Source organism: Diorhabda carinulata, chromosome 7 (genome assembly GCF_026250575.1).
Source record: "Diorhabda carinulata isolate Delta chromosome 7, icDioCari1.1, whole genome shotgun sequence".
NCBI classification, from domain to species: domain Eukaryota; kingdom Metazoa; phylum Arthropoda; class Insecta; order Coleoptera; family Chrysomelidae; genus Diorhabda; species Diorhabda carinulata.
In genome coordinates, this window is record NC_079466.1 from 25,227,038 (window position 1) to 25,248,946 (window position 21,909).

The 21,909-nt window shown below is 30.3% G+C and overlaps 4 protein-coding genes across 5 annotated transcripts; 1 reads left to right on the forward strand and 3 right to left on the reverse strand.

Moving 5' to 3' along the window:
• Positions 1-186: 186 nt before the first annotated feature.
• On the reverse strand, positions 187-9,967 carry LOC130896344 (monocarboxylate transporter 9-like). Its single transcript, XM_057804354.1, has 7 exons — positions 9,458-9,967; positions 8,495-8,936; positions 5,760-6,701; positions 3,781-4,112; positions 3,337-3,640; positions 2,998-3,280; positions 187-1,955 (listed from the first exon to the last, which is right to left on the reverse strand). Exons 2-7 carry the CDS (start codon positions 8,771-8,773, stop codon positions 1,768-1,770), a joined length of 2,328 nt encoding a protein of 775 aa, XP_057660337.1. The 5' UTR covers positions 8,774-8,936; positions 9,458-9,967; the 3' UTR covers positions 187-1,767.
• An 849-nt stretch (positions 9,968-10,816) lies between these two features.
• On the reverse strand, positions 10,817-11,597 carry LOC130896345 (chromatin accessibility complex protein 1). The gene has a single exon (XM_057804355.1). It carries the CDS (start codon positions 11,267-11,269, stop codon positions 10,859-10,861), a length of 411 nt encoding a protein of 136 aa, XP_057660338.1. The 5' UTR covers positions 11,270-11,597; the 3' UTR covers positions 10,817-10,858.
• Positions 11,598-12,755: 1,158 nt separating this feature from the next.
• LOC130896426 (integral membrane protein 2B) lies at positions 12,756-19,978 on the reverse strand. Of its 2 annotated transcripts, XM_057804493.1 has the most exons (6): positions 19,694-19,978; positions 17,866-18,107; positions 17,399-17,485; positions 15,499-15,765; positions 13,960-14,105; positions 12,756-13,252 (listed from the first exon to the last, which is right to left on the reverse strand). In XM_057804493.1, the coding sequence occupies exons 1-6, from the start codon at positions 19,778-19,780 to the stop codon at positions 13,122-13,124; spliced, it is 960 nt and encodes a 319-aa protein (XP_057660476.1). In that variant the 5' UTR covers positions 19,781-19,978; the 3' UTR covers positions 12,756-13,121. The 2 variants fall into 2 exon arrangements, with proteins under 2 accessions (XP_057660476.1, XP_057660477.1); XM_057804494.1 differs by lacking the exon at positions 17,399-17,485.
• Positions 19,979-20,713: 735 nt separating this feature from the next.
• Positions 20,714-21,738, forward strand: LOC130896363 (uncharacterized). Its single transcript, XM_057804389.1, has 3 exons — positions 20,714-20,836; positions 20,888-21,244; positions 21,305-21,738. Exons 1-3 carry the CDS (start codon positions 20,765-20,767, stop codon positions 21,677-21,679), a joined length of 804 nt encoding a protein of 267 aa, XP_057660372.1. The 5' UTR covers positions 20,714-20,764; the 3' UTR covers positions 21,680-21,738.
• Positions 21,739-21,909: the final 171 nt, after the last annotated feature.

Sequence of the window (21,909 nt, forward strand, 5' to 3'; positions counted from 1 at the left end):
TCGCGATGTTTGACCTATTATCTTCAAGGATGACTGCGTTCGCAGGCTAAACAGCTTTTATATTTTCCCTGTAATATTACGTATCGAAAATGGATAATTTTAAAAAAAAATTTTCGGCTATGATACATGAAAATTACTTATACTTACCTGAAAAGGTAATTTCGGATAAGAAAAAAACCAAATAAACTTATTTATCATATTTATTGATAGAACCGAGAAATTTTTACAAGACGAATTTTTATAAATACTAATATTTCTCGGACTATACACCTAAACACCCATATTTATTTTTTCAGATTAAAATTAGCGTACCGATTTGGACGTCGTTGCGCCTCATCAGTGTAGGTACATATTTTCCTTAAAGCAATTCACATTCACAGGAAAAATATTACGTTTATATAATAGTATAGTCCGAGAAGTTATTTAATCACAAATTTAATTCAGCACTGTATAAAACACGATCAAAACATCTCTATTTCAAAATAATATCACAATAAATTGAAAATTTAATTGTTGAAAAATTATTAACTTATCCTGAATACGGACCTGCCTATAATAACCTTGAGACTTGAACGTCACTAGTTTTTGTCTCCGTGATTACTAAATCTATTATTGCTGTTTTTATTTAATTTAGTTCTATGGTTCTAAGCTACGTCTCTGTTTATATTACAAAATATATTTTCAAAAAAAAAAAAGTGTTTCGTGTTTATGGTGTACATATACTTTGTACCATGTTTATGTGGCACCTCGTATATTACTGCTCGTTATTTACCTATTGAGAACTTTACTATTCTATTGAATTAATATTGAAAAAGATGCTAAAATGTGAGGTTAATAAACCAAATTAAATGTAACATCAAAACTTACATACTTCGAACATATCCTAAGAGAAATATCACACAACTATCGTTAAATCTATATCACTTTTTTTACAAAAAAAAAAAAACGATAATACTTCCAAAATACGATCTATATTATTGGGATTCTAAAATAAGCGTTGGCACGTAAGGTTTGTTATCGAGAAATCTAGTAACGTTTTTTTTAATTGATTAAGTCTAGTATTTAAACTTTTTTTATTTATATATAGTATATTTACACCACAAAACTAATAACCTTTCACTTATTATAACACAAACCGTGAAAAATAATTATTATTTACTCGTCAACCACCATTTTTGTACTGAAGGTGTCAATAATAACGCCATAGAAAACAATGAAGTCGAAATTACACGATACAATAATAAACGTTTCCATAATCTGTAACTTATGCGTAGAAAGTCTAAACTTCAATAAAAAAGAAGACGAATGGATTTAATGTAAATAACGAAGTCCGATTTACACTATAAAATATATTTCTTTCTAATATATACGTATAAAATCTGATCCTAAATAAAAAATAAGAAAAATACTTGATAATGTAAGACGTAAATAAATACGAGGGTAGCAAAATAAATAATGAATATATAAGAAGTGTAAACGAGAGATTTGAATTGGTTTAATAAATACAATAATATACGTATTCCTATTCTATAACTTATGCTTTTAAAGTCTGGTTGATAATAAAAAAGAAGAAAACTCCGAATATATACGAGGTTCGTATGTAAATATACGTAAAAAAATAGTTTGCTACGAGGTTCACGGAATAAGTTATAGGTGAATTAAACTGATTATATTTTTGTGGCGTAAAAATACGTCATATTTAAGTTCACTTGAGGTCCTTAATTAAATTTTAACTATTTTTGTAACTTTAATTGTTAGGATAAAATCCTATTTTTTGGGTTTATTTGGATCATCACAATTTACAGGGGGGTTTAACGATTCCTCGTCTTTACATATATACGATTTGTATTTATTCGTTACGGGTATAACAACCAAAAGTAGACCTGAAACGGCAATGAAGAATCCTGCTAAATAGAATGACATGTCGTACGTTCCCGTTATATCGTAGATTCTTCCTATAAAAATCGAATTTTTCATAAATAATACAAAAATCTCTCATAAATTGACGTTTCTTAAACAAAAATTATCAACAATATCGAAATATATTGAATTTTCCCTGTACTAATTTTAATTTAAATTACCCCTATGCTCCGCCACTGTAATACTGATTGTATTCGTGAATAGTTGACTCACGCGATTAGTCCGGTAAAAATGACATTAGAACTTGTATTAATTGATGTTGAAGCGGAATGTAAGTTAAGTGGAATTGTACTATTGGAATAGATAAAAAGAAGAAGAATATAGTTATGCCACTCTCTATCTCTCTGTACTAATTATCAAAAGCGAAATTCGTCAAATTTTTCGACTTGATTAAATGCTATGAGCGCAACTGTTCACATTTGGACGATATTTATTTTTAAGAAATAAATTCCAAAGCAATATATTCCAATTTTTTATTCATTTATTTTACGTATTGAAAAATTATCATTTAATAATAAATTTCAACCAACACAGTCGAATTTGACTGGACTATTACACTTGTGTTAACCCAGCGTAAGTTTAATCATGCGCAGATGTTTTCAAGGTTATAGACGTTAAGACAATCGAATATTTCCAAGTATTGTAAATGGTTGGAAGATCAAAGAAAAGTGAGGTTAGGCAGTGAATATATATAAATTCTAATTATTATTTATTACACTAATTATTGATAGAAATGAATTGTGTAAAAATCAATTATAATACGTTAGTTTTCGATTGTATTCTGTTATAGTGTAATGATAAAAACAATAATCGTTTCTTCGGATTTTATAAAATGTAAGTAAGACATTTGACAGTTATGTAGTAATAATAAAAAAAAAATACGAATTTACGAAACTTTTTCAGTATATTTTTTTGTATTATTTGAATTGTTTTTATTTGAAATTGATACAAAAAAACTATTATAACCTATAATAATAAAACAATTCAATTTGTTGGGATTAAATAAAAAGCACAGTGGCGGCGTATAAATTTGAGGGGGGTACAAAAAATATATTTTTTGAAATTTGTGATACTTACCAGCTATAGGAGGTCCGACCAAATTTGCGACGCCTTGTACCAATAACAGCAAACCATAAGCGTTAGTAAATCTATCTAAAGTAATTAATTCCACTAATATGATGCACGTTAAGGAATAATTGGCCGCGATGAAAAACCCAAACGCTCCGGAAACGATTAAAAGACATGGATAATTAACGATGATTGGTACAAGAGCTATGACTCCACCGCAAAGGACCATACACGCGGCGTAGATGATGCTCGCGTTCGCCCAACGTCTATCGCCTGCCCAACCGAGAATTATCTATAAAATAAAAAATTATTCGTATACGGGGTCGAACGAAAATAACAACGACTTACTTCCCCGAACATATTTATAATACCGATGATAGATATCAACAACGAGGCGTCTTTTTCCGAATATCCGTGTTTTCTCGCATTATCGGTGAGGTATACGTACGGGACGTCGTACCAGGTGTAAAGCAAAAAATTCGATACGGCGAAAATGCAAAATTTCGCATCGGCGAAATAGGAAAAATCGAACATGTCGACGAGAAGATCCCACAGATCCCAAATTCCCGCGTACCACTCCGCTTTTTCTTCGGCAATAGTCGTCATGGAATTCCGGTAAATATCCGGACAAGAACTAGCTCGAAGACGATATCTGTCGAACAAAAATATTCCGTATACGATATCGTCACGCCATCTCGTATTATAAATATAAATTAACGCACGGGAACCGCTTTTAGTACGCTAATGCTTATACGAGATGGCGTGGTGAATACAAGATGGCGGAAAAATTACCTTTTTATATTGAGCATGGCGCCTCTATACGTAACGGACAACCTGTGTATCCTGAGATCTCTCAAATAAGCCGTCGGTATTTTTTTTTGAGGATTATTCGGAACGGGATAAACTTCATCTTTTTTCGGTAACCACGAGTTTGGTTCTTCGTTAAAACAATCGATGTTAGTGATAGGAGATAATTGGGAATGAGTAGCTGCGTGTTTTGATGATAAAACACCTTCGTGCACCTTTCCGGAATCGCTAAAACTTCGCGACGATACCAAAATATTCGGATAGTTAGTAATTAATACGTTATTTATAGCTTTATTGCGCGCTAGTAGTTCTAATACCTGAAAAATTAGTTTTTTTTATACGCTTATACTATTTTTAAAACCGATTCGTGAATTATATCACCTTAAAGTCGTTTTTATTATGTTAGTATTAATTTTAAGGAATACTAAAGCAGTACGGCAACGTTGCAACTGACAGAATATCGATGGACGACGTCTGAGCGCGGTGTAGTCAATTTTATGTAGATATATTAGATAATTATAATCACACAATAAAGACATTTCGTATTATTATTACGATCTTTTATAACGTAAATAAATTCCAATTTGATTAAAATTAATTACGTTTTGCCGTACTAAACGACAAAAATTTCAATAACACTAAAATATTTTATGTTAAGAATATACAACAGATAATAAATCTGGCAACGTCGAAAATATTCCGTTGGATTATGTGATATTTGAATACCAATAGAATTTTAACGAATGAAATAATTCAACAGAATTGTTTTGGATTCGTAGTTTTTGCTTATAGTATGTTTCTAATAAAAAAAAACTGAAATATACGTCTTGTAGTAAAGGATGTCGACTTTTCTAAACGTTTTTTGAAATTATAATTAGACTAACGATAACGTTGCTAGAAGAAAAAAACTTTGTATACTTTGAATCGAGAGAACTAATGTTACAACATAACTTACTTTCTACATAAATGAAGAGGATGATAATCGTCACTTTTTAACGAAATTTTATATTTCTAGCTCAAATATTGTAAGAATTATGATTTGTTTTTGAAAAATGACCGAAGTTTTTCGTTTTTTATTATTTTCTCAGGAATCAATCACCTGATTAATACGTTTGATATATCGTTTTGTACCACTTTTTATCTTCTACAAATTATCTTGACGCATTTTTTCGTTATCTGTGATATTTTCAAAAATATGAGCATAAAAAGATGAAAAAAACAATTAAATCCATATTACTTTTCATCTCGACACATTAAAAGCCTATTTTATATGATTTATTAGGTACTAGTAGAAGTAAAAGGTGTTTATTTCCATCAATTTTCCATTTCCTTTTCATTATTTTTAAATTGATTAACAAAATTGCTTAAAATAAACTTTCAATAATGTCTTAACCTCACATTTACGTAAATAAACCTAACACAAAATTCAGTTACCGCCCATTTAATTATGGCGTTCACAATGTTGCCACGTTGCCATCCTTTTATTTCTCATTTTTTTCAATTATGTTTTTACTTCACTTTTATTCAGAATTTACGTTCTTTATCTCAAAAAACGAAGGAATTGAGAATTTTTTCTTAAAAACCGAGATTTTTTCGTTATTTCTTTATTCTCTCATGACTTAATTACCTGATTGTAACGTTCGATATATCATTTTGAGCATCTTCTGAATAACTACCAATTACATCATCGCGATTTTTTGATAGCTCAATTCGTTTCAAAATTATAAGCATAAAAAATAAAAAAAATAAAAATTTTCCATTTTCTGTATGGTTATTTTTGACTTAATTAACTAAAATGCGTAAAATGAACTTTCAGTAATGTTTTAACCTCACATGTACACAAAATTCAGTTACCGCCCATTTAATTATGGCGATTACAACGTTGCCACGTTGCGATCCTAGTATTTCTCAATTATTTTAACAAATTTTCAACTTTAAACAATAATTATAAATATAATACTTACTTCCAAAGGTACTTTTTCGCCGTTTTTGATATAAGTAGGAAGATGTACTAAAGAGCTACTCAATCTTTTATCAGATAAATCGTGATTTTGTTCTTTTTCTTCTGTTATCGTCTGCAACATACTAGCAGTGTTTGAACTATTACTAATTGGAAAAGAATCTTCTTCTTTCTGTTTACGTTTCAAGTATCGATTTTTTCTCCTTTCGTGAGCCAATCGCTTTTGTTTTTTCGACGTCCAAGGCAAATCTCTCATCAAAGCGCCGCAAACAATCAAATTCAAAAACAACCCGGCGAGTATTAGAGTAGTTCCCCTCCAACCGTATTCGTCGAGTAAAAACTGTATTAGAGGAGCGAAAATGAAAGTTCCGATACCGCTACCGCATACGGCTAAACCGGTGGCGAAAGAACGTTTTTTATCGAAATAATAAGCGACAATTACAACCGAAGCGACGTAACACAAACTTAAACCGAAACCGGATATTACACCGAAAGTAATACAGAGCACAACCATCGAATTCGCCATGGAACTTATGACGAAACCTATCGATGCCATCAGGGCGCCGAAGACGGTGACTTTTCGACAACCGTATCGGTCGGTGAGAAAAGAAGCGACCGGTCCTGATAACAGCGGCATGGCCATGAACAAACCTCCGACCCAGGCCGTCGTACCACGATCTTCGCCGAAGTAATTTAGAAATTCAACAAATATGACACCGAAACTGAAAGTTATACCGTCCGCTATTAAATTTACGACGAAGGATGCTAATACTATAACCCAACCCCAACCCCCATCGGGGGGTCTGGTTTCTGATAGATCTTCCGAAGAATCGCTGGAAGACGAAGAAATATCAGAATTTACGCTCGATGATTTTTTTACGGGGGGATTTTGGTGGCGGTTATCGCCGTTGAATTGCACGTGCAGTACCGGCTTTTCATCTTCTTCCTAAAAACGAAATTTTCACGTATAACTGAAATAAAGAATGTACGAGGCGAAACAAAAAGGAAGGTAATAAATTTTGACAAAAATCATGAAATAAATTGGGTACGAGAGGAAACAAAAAGGAAGGTAATAAATTTTGAAAAAATTCTTGGAATAAATTGTATACGATGCGAAACAAAAAGGTAGGTGATAAATTTAATTAAAATCATGAAATAAATTGAGTACGAGGGGAAACAAAAAGGTAGGTGATAAATTTTGGAAAAAATCATGGAATAAATTGTATACGAGGCGAAACAAAAAGGTAGGTAATAAATTTTGAAAAAAAACATGAAATAAATTGAGTACGAGGGGAAACAAAAAGGAAGGTAATAAATTTTTAAAAAATTCTTGGAATAAATTGTACACGAGGCGAAACAAAAAGGTAGGTGATAAATTTAATTAAAATCATGAAATAAATTGAGTACGAGGGGAAACAAAAAGGTAGGTGATAAATTTTGGAAAAAATCATGGAATAAATTGTATACGAGGCGAAACAAAAAGGTAGGTAATAAATTTTGAAAAAAAACAAGAAATAAATTGAGTACGAGGGGAAACAAAAAGGAAGGTAATAAATTTTGAAAAAATCATGGAATAAATTGTATACGAGGCGAAACAAAAAGGTAGGTGATAAATTTTGCAAAAAATCATGGAATAAATTGTATACGAGGGAAAACAAAATGGAAGGTAATAAATTTTGGAAAAAATCGTGGAATAAATTGTATCCGAGGGGAAACAAAATGGAAGGTAATAAATTTTGAAAAAAATCATGGAATAACTTGTATACGAGGGGAAACAAAAATGTACATATTAAATTTTGAAAAACATAATGAAATAAATTGAGTACGAGGGGAAATAAGAAGTAAGATAATAAATTTTGAAATGAGTTGTGTACGAGGCGAAACAAAAAAGTACATATCGTAATTTTTTCCACTCTTATAATTTTTCGTTTTCAAGTAAAAGTCTAATGAACAAAAATATGGTTTCGACAATGTTATGAATGTGAAATTTTAAGGTTAGGTCACTTCTAATCATGCCCCAAGAACGGTTCAATCGCCTTCTACTTCTCATTATTTGATTCCCTCAACAAAATCATAGTGTACTAAATTTTGTATCATTAAGTTAAAAAAATTAATTTTTAACCAAATTTTTGGCCCTATAATTCATCGGGAATGCAACAGTTCTTATGCAGGACACCCTGTATAGCTGTGTTTACAAAATTGTAAAAGTATCGACAACAAAAATATTAATTTTTATATTTGACTAAAAAATCAACCCTTTAAACTAAACGATCGATGAGAAACTGTCATTTTTATACAATTTCCATCAAATTTTCAACTCATTTATTATAATAAAGTTGAAATAAACTTTAAATCGAAATTCGTTATACCCTATCGCCATCTTTTGTCGAATAGAGAAAATTCGTAATAATCCTAAAGTAGTATTCTGTTTTACCCACTAATGTCATTGGCAATATAGGAATCGAAACCGCTAATCTACTGTTTCGTTATACCCTAACGCCATCTTTCGTCGTATAGAAAAAGTTCGTATTAATCCTAAAGTAGTTTTCTGTTTCAACCACTAATGTCACTGTCAATATTATAAATCAAAGCCGCCTATTATCTAATATGCTATTATAACCAGTGCCGTACAATAAATATTTGATTAAATATATCTACAAATTGATTGAGGTTCTATTTTCCGTAATATTAATATTTTATTTAACAAAATGAATATTCGAAATTATTCTAAACACATACCTTTTTACAATTCAATAATTTTTCTGTAACCATATTATCAGCGCTTATTGGATTAGCGTACACATTGTTATTTTTGACTTTCTGTTTTTTGATAACATTCTTTTCGTTGAGCACCAGATCCGGCTTAGCTTTCGTCGGCGAAAATATCGGTACTGCATTATTTAATTTTTCAACATCGTCATCATCTATACTAACGCCATCTATTGACGGCCGATGTATTTTTTCCAATTTTTTGTGATTTGGCACTTTTTTTGTATCGTACGAATTCTGGTCGGCCATTCTTCTAAATCTCTACAAAACTGTCTGCGTAACGACGCAAGGTGTATCATGGATATACGACGTTTCATATGTGAAGTGACTATTGGTCCTTGCCAATTTTTCAAAATTTGAGGCTTAGTTGCCATACGGGGCTGTTACTAACACCTCAAGAAGAAATACTTTACTGAAACAGAAACGTAAATTCGATGTAATCATAAATAATAAATACTGACATAAGACAGAACGCGGCGCGTCGGTAACAGAGCCCGTTCTTCAATATTTCGTTCTGAAAAAGCGTCCACGCGACGAACACGTGTTATAACCCAGACGCAACTGTCCGAAACAAGAACATGCCTGGTTTTAATATTTTTCGAACAGCGTTGCCAAACTTATAAACGTTACCGGATTTTTGGAGAACGTCGCCTGGCTTATGCCAACTCTGTATTATCGAATATTTAATTGTATATCATCACTAATCGTTATTTTCGGTAGCTAAGTTTTCATTCGCCCCCCGTATAACGTAAATAATAAATCAAATCGCTTATCGATAATTTTTGATTAGAATTCAAACTTAATACGTTATCTAATGTACAAAAACAAATGAATTTGTTAATAAAAACAATATTTTAATTTATAACGAGATTTTTTTGTCGAAAATTTTCCATCGACATGCTTTATAATATAATTCATATCATAAGTACTTACCGAGAACGGATGTAGAAGTTATCGAATGCTAAAAAACCATCATAATTAACCTAATACCATAAGCGGGAATGGTGTATGAAGCTAAACACTATTTTAATATAACACTTTATAAAAACTTCAACACATCAAAATTTTACGATAAAAATAACCACGAAAAAATATATAAACATTTACTATTAAACAATTAATAAACGAAATAGCGAACGCCGCAAGCGAGAAATAAATAATAGAATAAACTTCAAGGGCAGTGTAACCAACAAATCATAACCCAGTTTTCTGCAGTAGATGTAGTAGTAGACGACTGCGCATCTTCTGGATTTTGCGCAGGGTAGGCGTATTGAAATTTCATACAACCCTCTCACTTTCAGTCATATTATTTTTCACACTTAAAGGGATTCTGAACAGTATCGGCTTTAAAAAATTTCCAAATACAAATTTTATGATCGTTAATATTTTTTTTAACATAATTTCAACCCTCCCTTGTTTATAATTAGTCGTAATTATATTTCTGCTTCTTTTATATATTGTCCTGTCAACTTACCAATCTACTTTCATGACGTTCAAGTATTATTATACAAGGACGGCCTACTTTCATTAACCCCTCACAATTATTGTGACGTCACAAATAAAATCTTCCATTTTAGTACTTATAATCACATGTTATTCGTTTTATAAAGTGAGATTCACATGAAATGAACCGTATTATTTATTATTAATTTGATTGTTTATATTTTATTAGTGAGGTAATATTGTATGACGTCATAAGAGTGTCTGACAGTTTTGTTTAGGTAGAACGTCGTATTCTTTGTAGAAATAACTTTGGTGTCTGTATAAAAAAGAAGAACTTGAGCTATAAAAATGAAGAGTAGAGAAAAAAATTATCTGTGTGTCGAGAATGTCACTCTAAGCGTACGTTTTGTTTTAATAATTATTTTAGGTTATATTTTATAACTCGCTATACTTAAATTCATTCATAGACAAACATTAGTAGACAAATGAAAGTTACTATTAATGATTCAATGTTATTCTTGCTTATGTTGATATTAAAAAATTCATTTTTTTAGTGCCTTGTAAATCCGGTCCTGGTTACTGCAATGTCAATTTTTTTCTTAGTTAATCAAAATTTTTTTCGTTTGGAAGAAATATACGAAACTCACTGTTTGATTTTCATATTGTTCTGACATATTTTGAAGAATTTAAATGAATTACCACAAGAATAAACAAATCTAATAAAAGTTTCGTATTGTGAGGTTATGTTTTTAATTTTACGTGCTTGTATATCTCAAAATAAAATCTATTTGTGTTACAAATAAGAAACTGCGAGTAAATTGATGTTTTTTTTATTAAATTAAACTGCACTTATTAAAGAAAAATTATTTTATTTACAATAATTAAAAAAATTCAAGCACTAGCACTACTATCGTCGCTTCCCGAGCTGGAGTCTTCCTCGTCATCTGACGAATCACTAGAAGTTGCTTCCTCTTTTTTTACATCATTTTCTATTGCTTCTTTTCTAGCCATTATATTCTTGTACTCTAAAACTGTTATTTTTTTCGGCATGATATCTCTTAGAAAATTATATTTTTCATCGACGTGGACAACTTCTGCGAGGTGTTTGTAATCAAGTTTTTTAGCTCGATTCGCATTATTATAACCTTCTAATGCTAGAGTTCTTATAAATAATTCTGTCGCTTTACACATTAATAACGAAGATTCTTTATCTACTGTATCGACATCAGACGAGCTTTTCATGATGGTATTTATACGAGATACTGGCAAATGTGCCTTTTTCTTTGTACTACCATTTTCCATTACAAAATAGAGTATGGTCTAAGTGTAAGGTTATATTTGAGCTCTCTATTAGATTCAATATGTAATTTCCAAGTAAATACCGTATAATTTTCAACATCAAACAAATATATTGCGTATTTTTAAAGACTTTAAAAACACTAAACAATGTTTATGTTTTTACTTACTTTTGGATGTTTCAAGGAGATTACAAAATTGAATTCACCTCTTTTGTTACAAACAAAACGATTTCGCTTTATAGTAAATTCACTGATTAGCTCTTGTATATATAATTTGATATAATAACAACAAACTAAAACAACCGGGAGTTAAACTATATTGAGTTTCTTCTTCTTTTTTAATGTTGCAGTCGTAGAAACATATCTTCTTTTTTAACGACGTAATGTGGTACAATTAGATACTGGTGCGAATGTAATTCTATTTATATAATATGGAATGTATATAGTTTTTATAATGAATTTATTACAATCCACAACTATTGCTTTACATAAAACAACCTTTCAATTGTTTTTTTTATTATTGAGGATGGAATGTGAAAGTAAATAGAAGTAGTTTGTTTATAATTATGGGGGAATAGCCACTTTGACGAGACCAGGATTACAGATATTGTTTAATGGGGAAAGAAGAAGATAATAAAATATCTTACACTAAGAAAAAGCAAACTTTTAGTGTTTGTGTAATTAAATTTTTTTTTCTCAATAATTTTGATAGTAAATTGATACGCAAGGAACTCAACCGCTTCATACCAAGAAACGTTTCATTACATTAATATGGATACAACGTTCTTTAGAAGATACTTTTACTCTCTACACCTAGAAAGAAGTAATCTAGATTTTTAGTCAAATTTTTTTCGATTTTCAGTCCAAAATGAGACTATCTGAGCAATTCTTGCTTCTTTTTTGTATTAAATGGATACTTCAGTAGTCGAACCACTTCGATTATACTAAAAATAGTTTTTGGGAGATTGTATCCTACACTAAGAAAACGCAATCTTCCAGTGTTTTGGACCATTTTTTTAGTTTTCAATACGGAATTGAAGAAGAAAAAGACCAAATAAGGAATTGAGAAATTTTCTAAGCAGTTCTTTTCTCTTGTTTTCATAATTTTCGTATAAAATGGATTCAATAAACAGCTTTCTATAAATTTATGTGAGTAAAAGACAGTTTCAGAAATTAATTTAGTATTCTACACTCAGAAAAAGCAACTTTCTAGTGTTTGAACCAAATTTCATTAGTTTCCAGTATAAAATTGGTATAAAAGAGACCAAACAAAAAAATTGAGGACCATAGATAAATATGAAAAGTAGAAAATTGCCTGCAATATAAAGTTTTCTGGAAACTTTTTGTATATAGGGAGAGCTTTTGACTAAGTATCACCTTTAGAGCTCAAACTTTATTCTCTAGACTTCATATCTGAAAATCGAAAATTTTCCCAAAAAAAAACTGTTCTTCGTATTTTTCTATTCTAATTTGTGCAAATAAATAAAACATACGGTTTTTCAAATTTATTTAAAAAATACACAACAAAAATTATCGATTTATCCAACTGGTATTTTATTTATGATTAACAAATATGGTGCGATTATTTTACACTGAGAAAAAGTGTTTCAATTTACCGCCCTACTTTACAACAATTATAAGAAAAAAATTTCCAAAATAAGCACCAAAACTATGACACGAGTACTTTTTTCAACACATACAAGGACGTCTACGCTATAAAAGAATATATTTTAAAATGATGAAAAGCGAAATGCAAAAGTGAAATTTTCAACTAGATATTCCAATTTTTTATATATATATATAATATTCAATATAAGATATTCAAATAATCTATATATTTATATATGTAAATGTGTCTAATGCTTATTCAAATTCTCTTCATAAGCACGCACTTCGTTCCAATTTGCAATATCAATTTGGAAAAGACCTTGACCAGCGAATTGAGAGAAAACGGCTTCTTTCTCTTCATCCGCCGATCTCTTAACAACTAAAACAAAAAAATGCGATTTCACACAACAGAATTCTTCTCGGGAAGCTATTACATAAATAAAAAACAATCCACTACATTTCACAACAGTACAAGTAAATCGTCATTCAAGTCTTTCTCAATTATTAATAGACATTAATAATTAAAAAAAAACTTAAAAACAACACGATTTATCAAAAAACAAACATAAAAAAACGTCTAGTAGTTAAGTTAATGAAGAAATAATATATTTATATAATGACTACTTGCATCGGGGCGTAAATTTAAGACAAACTTGTATTTACATGTGAAAAATTCAACACTTATGATATATTCTAAACGAGGTACTTACCACAAATAAGTATAGTTACCAGTGAAACTCGAAAAATTTCAGAAAATAACAACAGAATGACGAAAAGTACAAAAACTAGAAAATAAATAACTTAAACTCGAAGTCTACAATAATGACAGTATTGACATGACAAGTTTAGCACTAAAAGCGCGTTCAACAATATATTATAAGAATTGTACTCGATCACAGAGAATTAGAAAGTACGTTTAACAACATATGAGAATTAGACTCTAAGAGATAAGGCATCAAACGCGCGTTCAACAATATAAGAATTGCACTCGATGAGAGAAAATATACATTAAACATCATACAGGGTGGTCGGTTATTACAATATCATTGAAAACAAGTCGTTTGTCATTCCAATTGAAATACTTACCACCTCCGACGTAATTTTCTAATCTATAGATTGGTAAACCATCGCATTCACTCGATATGTACCCTCCAATGCTTTTCGTATCTTTAATGGGGGGAAGTACGACTTTCATGTTTCTTCTGACGATGTCTGTGTTGACTTTGTAATATCTGGTGAATAATAATTCACACATTTCAATATTCATATTTATAATTTTCATTGATAAAGTACCACAAAATCGATAGGGGAATTTGTTACATTTATTATTAAAATATCGTTTTGATCAATGGATACGTTCTGTATAAGATCTATGGTCGTCGCAACCGATCGTTACATCATTTTGTCTATGAAAGATTCGTGGATCAAAGCGAGCTGTCAACTTGCAAATCACAAGATGTCTGTTTCGCATGGAACTTTTGATTTTAATGCAATTATGCACGTATGTGTTTAACAATTATTATTTTTTTTTGTTAATTTAGACTCGTCTGTAATTTTATTTTTATTTCAAATGACATAAAAGTCACGTATCTGTTTGAATATGTAAACATTATTTTTTGTTTGCAAAGTAAAGGTCATATATTAATATTTGTAATTGTATCGAACAAAGGAAATTAGAAAAAGTGAAAAACGAAACAAAAACTTTCATTTTTAGTAAAAAATAAACAAACAAATATCAAATTTCAAACCGAACAACGAAAAATGTATTTATATGTACAGGAATCAAATATACGAGGACGATACTGAAAGTTAATAAGAACTAATCAATCATATGTATATACGAGGGTGATATCGATTTAACTACCTAATATTAACTCAAAAAGGTGTATTTATGAGGGTTATGCGATAAAAGGTTGTAAAAACTGATCGAATTGTGTATACGAGGGCAATAACGAACATTTTAATATTTATTCAACTACTTAGAGCAAAGAAAAGTGCATTTACGAGGTTTAGACGATAAAAAGTTGAACTAGGTAGAAAATAATGCGTATACGAGGGTGATATCGATGATTCTACGATTCAAATAAGTAATTTGAGTTCTATTTACGAGGGTAACACGATAAAAAGTTAATCCAGACCGAAAAAATATGTATACAGGGGAGAAATCAAATATTTTACGATTCAACCAACTAGTATGCACCGGAAAAGTGTATTTACGAGGGTCATACGATAAAAAAGTTAAAATATACCGCTAAAAAAATGTATACGAGGGAGAAACCGAATATTTTACGATTCAATCAATTTATCCGAATTAAAGAAGGTGTCTCTACGAGGGTTTTACAAAAAAAAGTCAAAATAGATCGAAAAATATTGTAGACGAGAGTGATGACGAAAATTTCATGATTTTAACAACTAATTTGAACGAAATGGGTGTATATACGAGGGTTATACGATAAAAAAGTTAAAATATACCGCAAAAAAATGTATACGAGGGAGAAACCGAATATTTTACGATTTGCTCAACTAAAATGAACAAAAATTGGAATTTTTTCAATTTTAAATAAAAAATAAGGCGAATTTCAGTTTTTTTTTTTCATCAATTTTACGACGTCCAAACATACTCACCCCTCCCACATTTTGTGTATCAAATCGAAGAGCGATTTCGGCGGCAAAACGTTGTCTCTATTCAAAGGCATAACGAAACACCTGTGACCCGTTATATCGATAATACCCGTGGTATTAGTATTGAAATCGTGGATGAAACGACCGCTGCGACCGTCTCTGAAATCAGGCACGTCGATTTTTTCGTATTTTTCGTCGTCGTTTATTTCGAAATTCTCTTGGAAATAATCCTTGACGATTTTCTTTTGGAACTCTTCGTCTTCGTCGCTCCTATACGACACCAACGAAACAGAAAAAAAAACATGGAGAAAGACTCTATATAACAACGAAATTAATTTATGAAAATCCCGCAGAAAAAATGTGTGTTTTCACGTAAACACAATCGAGACAAGCGACAGATTCAGGATTTGTATTGAAATTATTTCTAATAATATCAGAAATAGTATTAAACTCGGCAACACAGCTTTATATCGACAGATGTTTTAATAATTTAACCGAACTACGTAATTCCCGCCAAATATTGACCTTCAACTTATTAGTGAGAGAATAAGTTGCAACGTTGCCAAGTTTTGTTCAAAAAAAATGTATCTACTGATTTCGAATGTTATTATCAACATCCTGAATCTATCACGGCATTTTTTATTAAATAATTCGTGTTTTGGAATGTATTAATGCGAAATTGTGTCAATAACGTGTATCGTGTTTAATGTATTACTAAAAATAAAAAAAATCCAATTCCTCGAGCAAAAAAATCGACTCAAAACAAGAATTTACCTAAAAATGTACGCAACAAAAAACTTTAGTCCGAAAAAAACTCGGATAAACGCGAGAAACAATCAGAAAGAAGACTAACTATGAGTCAAAACGGCCCCCCAGTTCACCTAGCAACCCGTTTACGACTTGTCAGAGTTAGAAATTCTCAACCAGCCGCGAAATTTGATCCCAAAACGGCACTAATTGAAAATTCCAAGATTTCTTTTCGTTTCGCCAGATATATTTCACTAATTAAGCGCTTGAGTCGATTATTTTTGCTCACCATTGTATAATTCGGCATACAGTTTATATTTAACAACATTCAATTATACGAGATACGACCGGCAACACCGCCATACCTCGTGAATCATTTGGATAGGCGTGGCACGTTTAGATATTTTAAATCGTGATTTTTTAATTCGAAAATTATAATTTAGACCCAAAAAATTATTAAATAGAGTACCGATTGAATTTAATAGGACAAAAAAACACTTTTACATTGACACAAATCCATTTGCTTGAAGCTATTTCGTAATTTTAGAGAGCAAAACTAAAAGTTTTTTATCAGCGACAATGCAGACAGTAAATTCCGAGAACGGACATAAAAACGTTTACCGAAAACATAGAAGCATCGAACCCGAATAGAACAGCGTTGCCAAATTTTCTACAAACTTAAATACTTCGATAAAAATTTATATGCTATAATTATTTTTCAACATAATCTCTTTTTATTTATTCTATATATTTTTGTTTATTAATAACATACACGTCCGATCAAAATATCGCTCCTAAATCAGAACTTCAAAGTTGGGAAACAAGAAAAAGTCGCTAAGAGCTAAATCTGCTGAAAACGGTGCGTGGAAAATATATTCCATATTGATCGAAAACTTTTCATTTAACCCCGGTATCTTTGCGACAAATGTATTGAATAAAAATCGATTTTACTTCGATTAAATTCGAGCCACATATACGAGACTCGTTGTTCGTCAGATTCGTTTCGGATTTCGACGTGGCAACAGCGCTGTCGTTAAACGTTTTCATACAATTCCAAGAATTTACCAAGTTCGGTTAGTTTTACACCGCAAAAACAACAAATTATGCGATAACGACAAATGACAACAAAAAAAAAACGTTGTTCCCGTTTACCTACCACATATCAGGGTAATTTTCTGTTGGGAATATTTTATTTAGAAAATCGTCAGTTTCATCTACTTCTGTATCATCGTACGCGTTTTTCCTGTAATACCGAAAAAAATATGCCAAAAAAAAATTTGTGTATCAACAAAGATAATTATAAAATATTATGTACAAAATGTATATAATTAGAGCAAATCGGAACATTTATTCATCCATATTTTATTAAAAATCGAAATAAAACAATACGAATCAAGTAACACAATGAGCCAAGTCCGGTACTGCCTCTACTATGAATTATAATCAAAAAGAATCGATTTCTGTCATATTTTGAAGTACATTATATTGTACATTCCGATTTGTTCTAATCGATTATTTTCCAATTACAAAAAATAATATATTTAGTATAAAGTGTTGAATTTTATATCGATTCAATAATCGATTTCAAAACAAAGAAAAATAATCCACACGGTAACAACTCACAAAGGTATCTGAGCCCATCCTTCGAATCGGGAACCATCGAATTCGTATTGTTTCGGTGCCGCTCGGAGATACTGATCGTATAAAATCTTTCCGCCAACTATACCAACGCCGACAACTGATATGGCCGTTAAAAGAAGACATAACGTAGTGGCTGTAGTGACGCGATGCGGACTTGTACCCGTAGGAAAAATGAGGATGCGCGGCATCCTGCGTTGTTGGGATTCGACATCTTCGGGAGCCGACTATAATAGAAATATACATAACCGAATTTTTCTTCTTCTTTTTTCCGTAATCAAATTCGATCACTATATTTAACTTTTTCTTTGGTTAAAAAATAATTGTATAATCGTAAATTGCCATTGCTTAGTTTTACTGCTGATGATGACCTTGAATCTTGACTTTATTGGAATAAAAGTAATTTAAATAGAAATTTGATAACAAATTACAAAGAAATTATTTTTAGAATTTAAGAATTTGAAAATATGAAATTAACAATACATTTTTCTTTTCATATGTTTTAGTCTATCTCTTTAAATAAGAGGTGGGGGTGAGTGGGAACCTTGTTATGAAAAAATGCCTGCAAGTCCGGTCCTGTTCGGCCGATTTTTATAAATTTGATGTTATTTGAGAGATATGTTGTCCAGCAGTACAAAATACATAAATTCTGAACATAAAGTTTATAGAAATCGAATAAGCCGAACCGGAAATGTTTCATAACAAGGTTCCCACTCTCCCCCATCTCTTATTCGAAAACTTGCGAAACGAAAACATATACAGAATAAAGTGGCAAGTGATTGGGTAAATTTCAAAAAATTTCACTATTCTATATTTTCAATACGCCCTCTAGTGGTGGATCTAAAGTACTGATGATAATTTCCACGTGTTTTCCAATTATTTTCCCCCTGAAGCTGTAATATAATCCGTTCCCGAGATATACGATACCGAAGAATAAAATTTTGAATAGTCTCAAGGTTGTTTTTCGTACAATGAAAATATTATCATCGATCAGTGATGTTAGAAAACTTGGCAAAATGCCCGAAATACAGAAAGAGGTGGCATCCTAGAAATTGCCAAATTGGAAACAACACAGGGCAATCAGGAGTAGTAGAACTTTATATTTTTCGATTAAAGTAATTTGAAATAAAAATCACGTACTTTTTTTGACGTATCCTGTATATAATTACATTTTTTTTATCAATTTTCTTTATAAGATATCATTAAATTTACGAAAAAGTTAATTATTTTTGTATATTTAATAAGAAAGTCCAACGTTTTATGTAAAAGAATTAAAAATATATACTAGATAATTTGTTTTATCTTATACATGCAATTATATAGCTTCAGTTTAAAATAAGATAAAATTTAGCTATTGACCTAATAAATACAATGGATTCTATATAATTTCAATGTAATAAACTTTAATTTAAATATAATTGTATCCAAAATTATTGAAGATCAAAATCAAACTAGTGTATATTCCAACACAACACTGAAATTATCATACACAATCTCAATGTCATGTTTATCTCTAATCTAAATGTCAATAAAAAGGCGTAACTAATATAACCAACAAAACCAGAATTTTGTAAAAAAAAACACGATTCTGATAATTTCTTTTCAGAATTGTATATCAGCTGAGAATCAAATCAAGTTTTAACAAAAAAATATGAGATAAAACGATAAACTATATCTACTATGTTCTATTTATAATTTAGTAAATAATGTATAACGTTTAAAGACGTAAATTGAATTAAAAACTTTGTTGATAATGACAAAACGTAAATTGTGAGCGGCCATTCTAGATAAAGTACTAAAATAAATTACTCACCGGGGGCGTAGCTTGTTCATTTAATACCAACGGAGTTACGGCTTTGTCGCCTTTCTTTTCTGAAAACGGTTTCGTCAAAATTGTCATTTTGACGATATAATTTTTTTTAGTACGAATTTAGAACAAATCAATACACAACTCTTCTTGACTTAAACGAGTCTACTATTTGACCAAAACAAAACGTCAAAGCAAAAATACGTGTGGTGAAATGCGCATGATTGCTTATTGACACATATGGGAGTGGAAAAATTAATAAGAGATAAGACAAAAGGGTGATTCATGAGATTGAAACATAAATATAATTATTTAGAAAACAAATTATCCCAATAAAAATCTATGAGGTTGTGGATTATCTATATTTAACGTTTGCTATGTTGTCAGATTTTAATTTTTATCAAGTTGTTTTTTTAATAATACGGTAATAAGTATATTATGTCATTAAAAGAGTTTGTTAATGTTAATGCAAAATATTTTGCAATATGTTTATGCGTCAGTACATTCAATATTTCGTTAAAAATGTATGATGAAATTATGTATGAAATGACAACGTCGGAAATTATTATTTGTATAGACAGATGATTTCTAATAGATAGAAATGAACGCAGCTTGTACTATTGATACCATAGAATAATTACTATATCTATGATCGATACAGATTTTTGACAACCTAATTTTTTTTATTTATTTAGATCAATCGTTACTCTCAAGGAAATCTGAAATAAAACGTTATAAAGAATTCATATTGAATAAGAGATTCTAATAATAACTGATTACGTATTTATGACGAAAACGGTCAATCTAACAACTCTGCAAATATTAAATTTTTTATCGTGTCTACCAAAATAAACAAATATAGATTATCAGTTTTAATGATATTGAATTATTTTTTTATTCTATTTTATTTTTTAAAGTTGAAATTTAGTATTTTAAAGTTATTGTTAAATTTTATTATTCTATGATTATATTGCTGTCATAAAGTATAGTTTTATGATTGGTTACCGATCAATTTTACCTAGACAACCAACATTACGCAAAAACAAATATTATGTTTAAAAACGTATATAAAATATAATGATTTCTAAGAAGGATAATTTATTGGTTAGACCGTGGCAACAACGTAAATTTGCGTATCATCGTCAAAAGGTAATTAAATAAATGAGTTTTATGTATAGTTTATAAGAGGTAATATTTAAGGTACAATCAGCGCTTCCTGCAATTGATACGGGGCCGCCACCATTTCGCGCTCATGTTTGTATCAAATTAAAAAAACAGCAAAAAGAAATAGAACGATCCCGTAGGATTGAACAGGATAATTACTTTTTAATGCAACGTTTAAATTATGTTACTAGAACCAGTCGAGTGGATAATATATGGAAAAGGCCACAGCCAAATTTTTTAAGTAGAGTAGCGATGTATAAGACTGTTTTACCTGACTTTGACGATCTACTAGCTTTGGATTTAGTAGATGTCGATGAAGAATGTAAGGAAAAAACGAGAAAAGCTAATTGTTACGCTTGTTCTCCGCAAAAAAATAAAATCCAAACACCTAAGGTTTGTCAATTGACGTTACATTATATTTTCCTTCTTATTAATATTAATTTTTGTTTCTAGATACCCGAAGAGAGAGTACCGTGGGAACCAGATAAAAAACCAGTGGATAAGATTCGTAGTAAATCTGTACCTTTGAGAAAATCTCAATCGCTTTTACCATCGATTAAGGAACAAATATCGGCTAGTAAACCTTCATCAAGTACATCGTCGACGAGAATAAAATTGGATAAATCTACAAAGGGTACAAAAAGAAGCTCGGAAAAAATATTTGGTGCACAAGCACCGAATAATATTATATTTAGCAGGGGGTGTCTTGAATTATCAGTTAATTTTCCGTCTGATACAACTGTCAAGTTTCAAGCAGGAAATATTGAAAAATTTTTAATTCGGGGTGTTTGTCATTGTAAAAATTCACCTTCTGCACGTGTGTTATAATAAATTTATTTGTATTGAATCATTTTTTCACTTAATAAATAAATACGGATAAATGACCAGTAGTTGTTTTAATAAAATCCAAACAACTTCATTTTTAATACTTTATTAAGATATGTTGTACTAACACAAAACTTACTTTGAATTATACAGTTCCATAATTTATTTGTCCACATTATATTGTGAAGATTTTAATTTTTAAAATATTTTTTTATAACAACATACTTTTTAAA